Source organism: Vidua chalybeata, chromosome 13 (assembly GCF_026979565.1).
Source record: "Vidua chalybeata isolate OUT-0048 chromosome 13, bVidCha1 merged haplotype, whole genome shotgun sequence".
NCBI classification, from domain to species: domain Eukaryota; kingdom Metazoa; phylum Chordata; class Aves; order Passeriformes; family Viduidae; genus Vidua; species Vidua chalybeata.
This window is the reverse complement of record NC_071542.1, coordinates 6,235,156-6,247,785: the sequence shown is the minus strand read 5'-3', so window position 1 is coordinate 6,247,785 and position 12,630 is coordinate 6,235,156. Positions and strand designations below refer to the sequence as shown.

General features: G+C 39.2%; 1 protein-coding gene across 2 annotated transcripts in view; it reads right to left on the bottom strand.

The window, feature by feature from the left end:
• THSD4 (thrombospondin type 1 domain containing 4) overlaps window positions 1-12,630 on the bottom strand; it is a 243,552-nt gene that overhangs the window by 174,602 nt on the left and 56,320 nt on the right. For both annotated transcript variants that reach the window (XM_053954670.1, XM_053954671.1), the window contains exon 6: window positions 1,778-1,880. In XM_053954670.1, the coding sequence (XP_053810645.1) occupies window positions 1,778-1,880 (103 nt within the window). The remainder of the gene's footprint in view (window positions 1-1,777; window positions 1,881-12,630) is intronic.

Below are 12,630 nucleotides of genomic sequence, written 5' to 3'. Positions count from 1 at the left end.
TTTGTAATTTCCTTCATTTAGAAGGAAGAAAAAAGCCAAGCCCCCAAAGAATACATTTTCAGCTCTTTCAAGTTTTACACACTTGGGGGGCAGCCCTGACTGGTCACCATTCTGAAGAACAACCGAGCCAGTAAAGCCCAACGTGCCTGCAGGACCCTGCAGAGAGCAGAGCTCACAGTGCCTGTGCCTGCACAGGTGTGACTCTACCAGCTGGAACAGAAACCCCAGGGCTGGGACTGCTCCTTAAAAGCCTGTTTATTACACATACCTGGCTGACATTTTCAAACAGAAGCCAAAGCAAGAAGTCTGCAGCTGACCAGGAGTTTTTGCAGTTGTTGATTTGAAAATACTGCATGTGATGGTGTATTTTGGATGCACAAGACTATCTAGGTATCCTCCTGAAGACAAAATATCAGGCACAGGTTCTCCTGTAGAGGACTTTTTTCCATATTTAACCTTATAGAGAATTGCTGACAAAAAAGTCCACAGCTGTCTCCCTCCTTTCAACAAATGCAGCCTTTTTTCGCTAAGAGAGTCTCCTGTGGCCAGATCCCCACCATTACCCTTTTCAATCCACCAACAGGATCTCTCTTTTCAATACATTCTTTTATCCAGCCATCAAAAGGTTATGAAATTTTCATCACAATTAAAAATGAAAGTTAACTGAACTTAAGATTTCAAATTAAAGAGTTCAATTATCAGTATGATTAAAACATTCATTATTTCTTTAGAGTTAAACTTCCTTACAGGTGTTACGGTTACATCACTGTGATGTTTTCCCTCTGCCACAACTGGATCCTTCTTCTCAAATCCTGCCCTTAAAGCCATCATGTGCTATTGGTTCTCCCACACAAACTAGGTTTTTTTCATTAAATACTCTACATTCATAGGGATTATAGTCCCTCTAATATGACTTTTTAAATAAAAACAAAAGTTTCTGTTGAAGCAGCAGCTGATAAAATGGGTTAGAAATGCAGCTGCACCAATCTCAACAAGGGAGAAATAAAAAACAACAATAATTACACTTAACTCACCAGCAAGACAGTGCTGTGGTTTACAGTTTAACTGCCCTTCTTGATCCAGTATAAACATTAGAAGCAAGCTGTGCTATGCAGGGGAGGGAAAAAGAAATGATCATGGCATGTTCTAGATCCCCTGATTTATCTTTCCTGGCAAAAGATGGAGTGAGTCAAAGCTGCTGTGTAGGAAGCAAGGAGAGGGAGGTGGGCTCAGCATTGGCTGGGTCTCCTCAGCTGGGGTTTGAAAAGGGATGCATCAAAGCTAATACATCATAACTCTTCAGGGCCACCTTGCAGAAGTAATGCTGTTTGCAGAATGTGCCTTCAGCAGTATGCTTGCTGGGGTACCTGGCTCCTTGCTCTGCCTAAATGCATGGTACAAAATGCCAGAGTTGTACAGCTCTGAAACTTCCTTTTGGGCAACTTCACAAAGCCAAACATGGCTTTAACTAGAGACAGCATACACTGAATGTTCCTAATTGGAGAGAAAGAGGTGCAGCTCTGCCAGTCCTCACTTTGCCCACAATAGATAAGATGAGGAGTGAGACATGGCTACATTAGAAACAAGCATTATCAGATTTAACTGGGTATCAGATATAAACCTACCTTCATCTGCACTGACTCATGTTCAGCTGTAAAAACAGGTAACATCAGCTGTGGATCAAAGCTGCCTGATGGCTCCTACTAAGTAAAAAACACATCTGCCTTTCCAAAACACAATCTGTATAATAATGCAAAACCAAGTTGTTTTCCCTTACCTTCTGCAAAAGGTTCCCATTCATAAAATCGACCCATAAATGGCTTGTTATTGTATGATGCACACTGTACCTCTCTAATATTCCTGCTGCTTTCAGGACACATCTGTTTAGATTAAAAAAAAAAAAAAAGTAGCATTATAATCAACAGCAAAGTTATTTTTGCCTTCCTATTAATGAACTTTAGAAGGTTAGAGAAGGCATTGCAAAATTCTAATCCAGATGAATGATATAAACACCAGGAGACCTCTTTAAAACAGGTAGCAAGCTGTGCTCTTAAGTAACAGTATCAAAAGTGCTGTTGAAGAGAATTAATTTATGAAGTTAATGGAGAAAGTTCTATAATAAAAAAGTAAAGCTTCTATTGAGCTGTCATTTTCCTCAGCAACAGCACAACACTTCAAGATAAATTCAATACTAGATTAGAATTACTTCCTTTTCACAACAGCTTCACATTTTTCATCATTAACTTTTTGGGCTCAGATTCAACAGAGTTGAAACACTCAACATACATGCTTCCATAACTCATTAAAAGTTGACCACAGCAGCTTCTTGTTCTCATCCTATGCTTCCATACCATATTTCCACATTTCCTTTTGTATTTCTACATGCTGCTATTACAGTCACTGCGTGACTTTGCATTTCAAGTCATGACTTCAGATCCTGAGCTCTTGGAACTAAGGAGTTGGTATAGGAGTTTTGCAACTGAAGAGCTGTTTCTATACAAGCATGTGTGCACACACAGGTATTGAGGCAGGGCAGGTTTTACAGGTGGAAGTAGCATCCTTCCTTAGGTCACCTGCAATGCACACCTTTGGCAGACCAGCCTTGCTTGCATGTGAAGTAGATTCCAAAAGAAAATACAAGTTAAATACTTAATGACTTTGTTCTGCCTGAATCCTCACTGTAGTTACAGCAGAAGTTTACTCTGTGTGTGGACACATACAAAAGGGAGAAAGACTTCTACCAAATGCAGGAGGTTAATTAGAATAATTTCTATGCCTGGATAAAATAGGCAAGCTTTGGGCACAGATGCATTTTTTTGCATATCCTTTAGATAATAAAAATGACTACTAAAAATACTATTAAAAAACAGTAGAAATCACATTAAGTACTCGACTAGAACAGCAGAATATTTTTTCTAGATGATCAATTTCAAGGGAAAGCTAGAGATAACATTATATGAAAACAGCATGGTTAAATAACTGTTTTTTCAAAGGGAACAGAAGAGAATCACTAAGAACAACTCTTGTTGCAACAAGTCAAAGTCAGTTCTCTTATGTCTGTATAGTAGGAAAGTATGGTTGTCTGCTGAGGAAGCCAGGCACAGCAGAGGTCCCAGAGGAGTTCTTGCTTTGTACCCACCATGTCCCTAAGAAGATGCTTGTAACTGGATCAAAGAGATGTCAAAATCAAGAGTTTTCAAGTGGGCTATAAACTGTACCAAAGACATGCCTGGGGGAAGGTTCATGGACTACTTTATCTTCTACTAAAATAATGGTAACAAATCTTCTAGAATAAACACTGTTTCTGGCCAAGCAGCCATCTGTGCTTCTTTGCCTACCCTTCTGAGATCTCCAAGTACATGCAAATACTGCTTTCCTCAACAAACCCTCTAATAAAAATTTTTAAAAACTTACAAAACCAAAAAAAAAAACCAAAAATAAACAAAAAAAAGCCTTCCCTGAAAACAGGACCATGAACCATCCCATTGGAAGGGTGGGACCAAAAGCCTTTCAAGTGCCAAATGCAGAAAGCAAAGCTATATTCCCACAGCTGAAGCACAGCTCTTTCTGTGTGTGGCACAGCAATGCAGAACATTTATTCACCACAACCACCATCCAAGGCAAGGAAATGTATTTTTCACGGAAACCAATTATTGCACGTATCCTAAAGGTGAAGGGACAGAGCCTGAGCTGGCATAAATTAAGGTCACTACAGTAAATTACAGCAGAACAAACATCAGTTTGTACCAGCCAAGAAGTCAGCCTGAAGGGTTTCTTTCTGGAACGCTTTTCCCTTTTTTTTGGCACACGTTCTCTACCAGCCTATTGTGAAGTTTAGTTGCTTCTTGTTTTTCCTTTTCTGACCCTTGAGCTCATGCTCTCGTGTACCAGTATTTCTGGCTCATAAACCATTTCCTGTACACCCCACTCACACCAACTGCAGGCAATGTATGAGTAAAAATATCAAAATATTCATTGCTGTTGCCAACAAATAGTGACACCCATCCCTTCTAAGATCCTTTTTATATACCTACAATTTCTGTTTTTAAACTTACTGACAGTTGCCCACAAGACAGAGACCTCAATGCTTTAAAGCAGGACCAAGGAGAGACAAATACACTAAACTCTGTGGGGATCAAGCAAAAATCAGAACAGGCCAACTCAGAACATCCCTGCTACTTTAGAAGCGCCAACTCAGTTGCCCTTCCTTCATTTCATTAATCAAGGTTTAATTACAATAAAAAATTTTGAAGAAAAATTTGAGTAATCTGGTCTGCAAAAACATTTTGTTTTGTTCTTGATACAGATTATATTCATTTATATTTTAATGTCTTCTAAAATATTCTTTAGCTATGAAGTACAAGTAGGTAAAATTACTACAGTCCATGAATCATCAAGGCTTAAGAGTTATATTATACTCTAGATAAAATAACTAGTATAACTATAATATAACTAGTTAATATCTATGCACCATTTACTAACCCCACCTAAATTGTTAATGCACAGCTGAATGCAATGACAGTTTTATGCTGCCTACAGCTCAGCCTCCCTGAAAATGAAATCCTTGAGCCTTTCTCAAAGACCTAAGTGTGCCAGACACTTTCTCTTGGCCTCTCTAGCTTTTTCGCACTTTTGTAGGCAGAAAACCACTGAAATAAAAAAAGTATGACCCTGTGCAATCAAAAATGAAGCTTCAGTACAGGGCGTCATGTAGATCCTATTTTTTAATTTGTTCCCTGAGAGTACAAGCTGTTTTTACACTTCAATTTAATTACTATTTCTGTCATATCTAGCTTGACTAAAACTCCTAAAATACAGCAACAAGCATCTGTGATGAGAAGATGGCAAGGCCAAAGGCAGCTCCTATTTCCAATGTCTCACAGTTGTCCCTTCCAGGGTTCACCATGTGCTTCCCAGCTCCCAGGCAGGAGAACTGGAGGCAGCCCTGGGGCTGCAGCACCGCCCTCGCAGCTCTGCCAGCACAGCCCCTGCCCGGCCAAGGGCAATGTGCTGGAGCCAGCAGGCACACTGGCATGTCTGCAGGTGAAGAATGTTCTCTGGCTAAGGCACAGTACTAGGATTTCAACAGCCCAGATCTCATTCCAAAATTTCCCAGAGACGTTTGGAATGAACTTTGCTGTAATATTTAACTTACTGTGTGATTCTTCCTTGGTTTCCCCTCAGTGACATCAAGGCATTAAAATTGTGCTGCCTGCTGGAGACTTGAAAAGAGTTTTTTGGTAAACAAAATGTTGACTTTGATTCAGGGTTTTGTTAGTGACAGATCTGGAATTTCTCTTTTTTTTCCTCAAAAACTTTGTTCTGTGATTACTAAGAGAGTTATTAAGGGAGTCCTTTGTAAGACTAGGGAGGCCAAAGCAGCAAGAAATATACTCTGCATCTACTAAGATAAATCTCAGATTCCTTTGAGTAGAGGCAGATATAAATTATCTAGAAATACATACTCTCTGCTGGGAGAGGATTTTTTAATTGTTCTTTCAGCTGTAAAATTAGATACAGCATCTAGAATGCATAATTTTGTATGTTTTTAGGTGATCTTTCTCCTACTTAAAATATGCTGCTTGGACAACACAATGACGTACATTTAGCATGTGGGGCTGCAAAATGCCTTCAAAGTGCTGGATATTGGTATTTTCACATAGGATAAGGTGTCTGAGAGCTGCCCCTGCTGCAATTGCACACGGCTGTTTCAAGGAGGACACCTTGGCCAGAATTTCCTACTGTGCCTTCAGACCGCGAGGAAATCCCCAGCAGCAGCACAGCACTGCCGTGATGGGGCAGGCAGCACTCAAGACTCAATTTTAGAAGGATTCCTTTGTCTTGTGGGACCTCGGGCCAAACTTCTCGAAATGCACTGTGCCTGCTGTTGATAGAAACTTTGTACTTTGGAAACAGTAGTTTTATTTATGCCTCAGTTTCTTCTGAAATATGCAGGTATGAAAGTAGTCTGAGGGACAGCAACACACAGTATTTTCTTTGTAATGTACCATTAGAGTTTTCTTAAAATGAGCTGCTAAAAAGACTATAAAACAAAGAAACCACCCTGCTAGCATTTTAGCTTTTGGTTAACATTTGAAAAGCACACTTTTTAACAAATCCTTGACACTTGGCTTAATTAAAGAAGTGCTGGCAAAACACCAGAAAATTATCAGTCTGCCAGCTGTGGGCTCACATCTGCCATTAGCAAAGCTGTGTCAGAGCTGCACTGAGATAACACTTCTGGAAATGTGTAATGGGCCGATTTGGTCCTGAAACCACCTCTACAGGCAATTATAACATTGACTAAGATTTTTGGCAATGTTTCATTCTTATGACCTACAGTAACTGGCAAATGCTTTGTCCAAAGCCCCATATCCCTTCTTGATTTTCCAAGTTCAGACATAATTCATAATTAGTATTTTCTCTGTGTGCAATACTACATGTTCAATTAAGTCCAAATAATCCAGTTGTACTCTTGTTTTCATTTTTGTAGTGGTTGTATATAATCCTTTTAATCCTTTGGTACACCAAAGAAAAAACATATCTCCAAAGAAAAACAATTTAATTTAAATACTTGTATCTGAAAATTGTTCTTTCCTTTGCACAGCTTACTCTTAAATGTATTTTGTCCTTCAAAATGCATAGTTGATAAATTCCAGTTCTTTACACAACAAGCCACCACTTCTGCAGTGAACTTTGAACTTCTGCTCTGATCTGCTGGTGTCTTGTTTCTCCTAAAACTTACAGAAGTTCCTGGAATGCAGGGTCCTTCAAATGTTCATTTTCCAGCTAAGCTGTTTCTCTTTACATAGCCAAGGACCGTGCTTGCCCCATAGGTACTACCTCAAATCAAGGCAACCTAGTTTTGTCCAGCTGAACACACACTGAAAGAGAGAAACGTTTAAAATCCTGGAAACTCTCTTACTTCCCCAATAGTTCTAAAAATGGCAAGAGAACATAAAGACAACTGTCTGCCAACCAAAAAAAAAAAAAAAAAAAAAAAAGGCATATGAAATATATCTAGTAATCTGCGGCACAAAATACCAGACAACAATTAAAATGGTACTGATGCTCCTGAAAAACCAAATTGTGCAAGAAACTTCAAAATGCATGTGAAGAACAGCCCTGCAGTAAAAATAGTGCTAGGCAGCTCTGGTTACAATGCACAGCCACAGACAGTGCACTGTAAATGTCTGGCCTGACATGCAATGAGAATTTCCATCTGGGAATGCAGTGGTATCTGCACAAGTTTATGAGGAAGGAGCACCTGTACTGGCAGACTCTGCACTGCCTCAAGCCATGAATTTACACCTCTGTGTCTGCTGCAATGGAGACAAGTAGAGTAATGACAGTCACAGTGAACTCCAGCGTGCTTTGCTAACCACAGACTGCAGGCCATGCAGAGCCTGTGGCAGCTATAGGGGATTGCAGCCTTTCTCTTCCCCCTCACTCCTTTCAAGGGCTGCCTGTCACAGATGGCAAAGACCTTAGATGTGTGCACAGTACAAAATCGTTGTCCTTCTACCCAAATCCCATCCAGGTAGCAATGAGCTTGTGTTTGGATCAAGGAAGATGGGCCCTGGCAGAGCTACGGGCTGCCTGCCTGCCCCAAGCTAGCTGCTGGCTGCCACTGCCACGGGCCAGGGAACTGCTGCCCTCTCAGCCTGCAACCGAACCCTTTTTTCCATTAATGATTTCAGCTTTGCAACAAGAAGGTCGTCTGAATTTAACTAGAAAAGTCTTTGAAGTGCTACCCAAATCTGATCTTTATTAACTGCAATCTATCAGACACATAAGGCATTAATGCATAATGTGGCAAGTGCATCTATTACTGCTTTACGTTTTTTCCATTCTGTAGCACTTTACATCTGAAAATGCAGTCTGTCTAATAATGGGGAAGAAAGCTCAACCAAACAGATGGAAAAAGAAGTATTTCTGCTTAACTTCACAGGTTTGTGGCTTTTTTCTTTTAAAATTCTCATTGACAGATCCATCTGATGAAACTGAAATAACTTATTTTATTTCAGATTTACAGCAACTTGTAAAAGATTCAAGTCCAGCTTTGGTTTTAAATAAAATGTTAGTCCCATCCCACACAAAGCATCTCAAATGATCTAATGTGCACGACTGGAAACATTTGGAACTACTACCTTAGGAGGGGCTAATCAAGGAGCTATAATAGGAAAATTAACAGTACATTTCCTCAGCAATACCAAAAAAGTGTCAAGAAAATACTCCAGTTATGTTTAATGCTAAAATTTTACAAATACTATTCCAAAAAAAACTAAGCAACCAACCAACCAAAAAATTCTGAGAAACAATAATTGATTTCTGTAAGATGGAAGTTGAGCAGTTAGAAAATGGAAGGCAAATACTGGAAACAGACCATGCTGGAACAGAGCATTATCTGCTGTAAAGCAATACAAAAGTATGTCCTGAAAGTCGGGTCTATGTCAACTCACACCTGCACACTGAAGACTGTTGCTAGTCTTTTTTGATCCAGCAAAAGACCAGATGACTGGTCTTTTTAAAATTTGGGGTTTTTTAAATAAAGTTACTGCTTTACTGTCCCAAATTTCTTTTAGTACCCAGGCCCTTGAACAAAGAGCTTCAGTATTGAGACTGGAGTTTACACAGAATATTCCTTCCATGCTCCCAAGCAAGCATCAAAAGTTTGCCATTTGCAGAAGAAATCATAACTGCTTTGTACAGCTGCTGTTCCCACTCTCAGCAGTGCTATCACCTTTCTCTATAAATATGCTGCATTAAAAAATCCCACAGATACAAGAATCCCTCCAATCAAATACCTGTTTATAGAAACACTACATAGTGCTCAAGGTGCCTAAACTGCAAGCTATTGCCTCAATTAATGGGAAATCAATTAAAAGCTACTTTCATTTCAACAATCAGGTTCACATGATTAACATGGAAGCTTTCAGCTTTATCATCTTGCACGGTCCCATATGTTTACATTATTCAAATACACCTGCAAAATGGAACATGTTTTATTAGTCCTTCTCAGAAAATGGGAGGTTTATGTACTAAGAATAGTTGCTTTCATATACTAGCAATAGCCTTCTTTATACTAGAAATATCAGCCACTCCAAAACCCTCTCTGGAAGGCACCAACAATATCAGCTATGAAAGCCCCTGAGACAAACTCATGCTTGATCCAGCTTTAGTAAAGTTTGCAGACATTAAGTAAAATTGATGTATCTAGTCCTCATAGTTTGTAGAAAATTATACCACTGTATAATTTACAGTGGTATAATATTTACAAATATAAAACATCTACTCTAGGGCTTCCAGTAGTATTTTATTACATTTTTTAAAAGCATTGTTCTTGGAGCTGCCTGTTCCTTCTGGGGAGCAGTTTTTATGTGACTCTCATTCTACCAGCTTCAGCAGTGGGCAGGAGTAATCCTCCAGCAGTTTTCTCTATGAAAGCCCAATCAACTTCAATGGAAACTCAATTTCATGCATTCCATTTAAATGACTAGTCTTTGTGTGGGAGGAGACACTACCTGAATGGTTCCAGCAGGAGGACTAAAAGTTTAAGGAAGTTTCAGATTGGTATTACCACGATAATCTACTTTTTAATCAAAAATTCATACTGCAGCAGTAATCACAATATTTTTAGAGAACAAGCTCCAGTCTAAGTAACAACCAGGCAACAGAAATGTCAATGTGGTGTTACATGAGACAGAAACATACAGGCAAATGTACAGCTGTTACTACAACCAGGGGGAATTTGAAATAATTCTGTTGGGACAATTTATTTTGTTCGTTTTTGTTTAAAAAAAATGAAATCTAGAATGTGGAACAATTTGTTTTCCACAAAAAGTGAACACCTTCAGAGCAATATAAATGCAACTTAAAAACAACTGTGAGTTTGCAGGAACTCAGTCTGGAAACAGAAATTGAAGCGTTATTCAGATTTTAGAGTTCTTGTTTCCATTAAAAATGAGCTTCTGATACAACACACACTTAAATGTTCCTGTGGTATATTCTTTCCTCCTAGGTCATATACTTCAAAGAAATATAAAAAAGGCACCTCAAACCAACTGGCAGATACATTTGTTTTATTTTAGAATGGTTTAATATAGCTGCAGCTGGTAGCACTGTCCATTTACTGATGAGCTTGTCCAACTTTAACCTCTCAGACTAAAACTTTCCATTCCTCTTATCTGTTTTAGTCTCTTTTTTCTTTTTTTGACTGAAGCATTTCATCCCAGAGTGAAGGAAAACAAAAGGAAAAAGTGTTTTATTTTTTCCCATGCTGCCAATATTCTGACTTTTTTTTTCCAAATGTAACTGCCTATTCTATTTTAATTAGTGAAATTATGTCAGCCAGGAAAGTGGGTTTTTTTGTCAAGAATGCACCGTCTGCTGTTTCTATGGAAATCCACTCAAGTATAGTCAGGCCACAGGAATTTTTTAAATAATGCTGATAACCTACTTTGTATACTTCCAATTAGAACTTGTTAAAGTTCTGCATCTAACCTGGAGGAACAATCTGTTCACAAGTGTGTTCCATACCTGAGGCTCAAAGAGGCTGAGCAGCTTTCCAGCAGTTATTGGAAAGTGCTCCTGAGGTCTGTAATAGGGCAAGGACTGAAAATGAAAACATCTCTCTTTTGCTCTTAATAACCACTTGAGCCTGTACCTAAAATGCATGGAATTCTTTGGAAAAACAGATAAATCTGGGGACTGATGTTCAAGAGATGAGGCTGGATGAGCAAGTCAGCTGAAGAAGGTACTGAAAAGAAGAAAGTGAAACTGGATGAAACTGCAAAGAAGCAGGGAACTAAGTAGAAAAAAGAGAGACTGGAGGCAGAAGAGATGGGGAGAAAAGATGAAAATATGAGACAAGGGACTAAGGAAGTGAGAAGTGTGACTGAGGATATAATACAGTGGGACAGCTCCAGCCAGAGGGAAGGAGCAGAGATAGGCTGTCCATACAGAAAGGGCAGAAACACCTGTGAGAGATGAAACACCTGTGATGAGAAAGAGCTAAGCACACCACAGCAAAGCATTCCACTGCTCTGCGGTACTCAAGGGAGCCAATTCCCTCTGCCAGCACCTCAGCTGCAATGATCTGATGAGTTCTGTGAATACTGATGTATCTCATGATGGCATTCTGCTTTTGAAGGCCTTTTTGGTTTGTTTAAACACTATAAAGTAAGTCACAGGGCCTTAAAAGAATGTTTAATCTCAAACTGGAAGAGACTGTCCATGCAATTACTGTATCACTTGGCTCTTCCTGCCTGTGAGGTCCACTCTCAATTCCATGAGTGCATACCATTTTCCCCATATGATCTGTGACTCATTCATTGTGCAGAATGGACTTACTCTGGGGAATGTTTAGCTGGAAGGGTTATTTACATAATCTCTGTCTCATTCACTGTAAAACCTGGTAGATATAAATGGACCTACAGAATAAGGAACGTGAAAGACAGTCTGCTGTTTCTGGAATAGCTACTCTACCAGTTTTGTGGGGGAAAAAAGTCACCTGTGGTGCAATTACTTAATCCAATCCCTTCTCAATTTGTGAATTACCTACTTTCTGTTTTGGGGGTCTGACTGAAAACCTCTGGACATGTTTTGCAGACAAGCTGCCAAATCATAATTACAGTTTTGGCAACACAAATTTTGCTTTGACTATTGCCAAGTGATAAATATGATACTGAACATGGGGAAAAAAAATTCAATTCAAGCTACTTGACAAGCAGCACTAATTATGGAACACTTCTCTTAAACCTCGTTCTTCCATAGGGCAGCTTCATTTCTTACAATATATTAGGTCTTGCTATCACATAGCAGCTTTATGAATATTAAAGCAAACACTGCAGTAATAGCATCAACAACTAGTCCTTAGGGAAGCCTTTTTTTCTCACCTTCTGCAAGAAGCATTTTTAAGGCAGGAAGCCAAAGGCTGAATAAAAAGAGAATAACATTGAGTAGTGTATCGGTCATAACTAAGCACTTGATATATGCAGGGACCCTGGGGTAAAAAATTATATTATCAGGTAATTAAATAGTTTTCCTAACACAAGAGTTACCAGAGGATTGCTCACAAAACCCCAGTTTTGAAAGCTCAAAACCTCTGCAGATTTGACTTTGTCCTTCTAATGGCATTTTGCTGCTCAAACTAAAAGCTCACATCATCAAAAAAAACTGTCTGCAGAAAGTGACCTAAACTGAGGTCTCAAAAAAGCCAGCAAGGCCATCAGTATTCCTTGCTGTCTTTAACAAATGAAGGTGCAAACAGAAATTCAGGAAAGCAGTATGTGAATTGGATTATCAACTTACTGAATGCTGCAGCCAAAAGCCAAAGCTAGTTTGCAGAACATGGCAGGGGATATTTCCCTGGCCTCTTCCCCCTACAGAACACTCAGTGCCTCCAACACTGCTTGACAGATATAAACAACACAGGATTGGTTTTTCCACCAATGTAAGTCAAGAGTTTGAAGATAAACAGCCTTACCAATTTACCACTAGAAAGAAGCTCTGTTTCACTAATTACACTTGTATGTCTTTACGTGTGCAATATGCTCCCCATGTTAAGTCTGGACAGACAGCACACTGATGAAGCAGATGAAGTAGATGAGACAAAGCACACCAGACTGG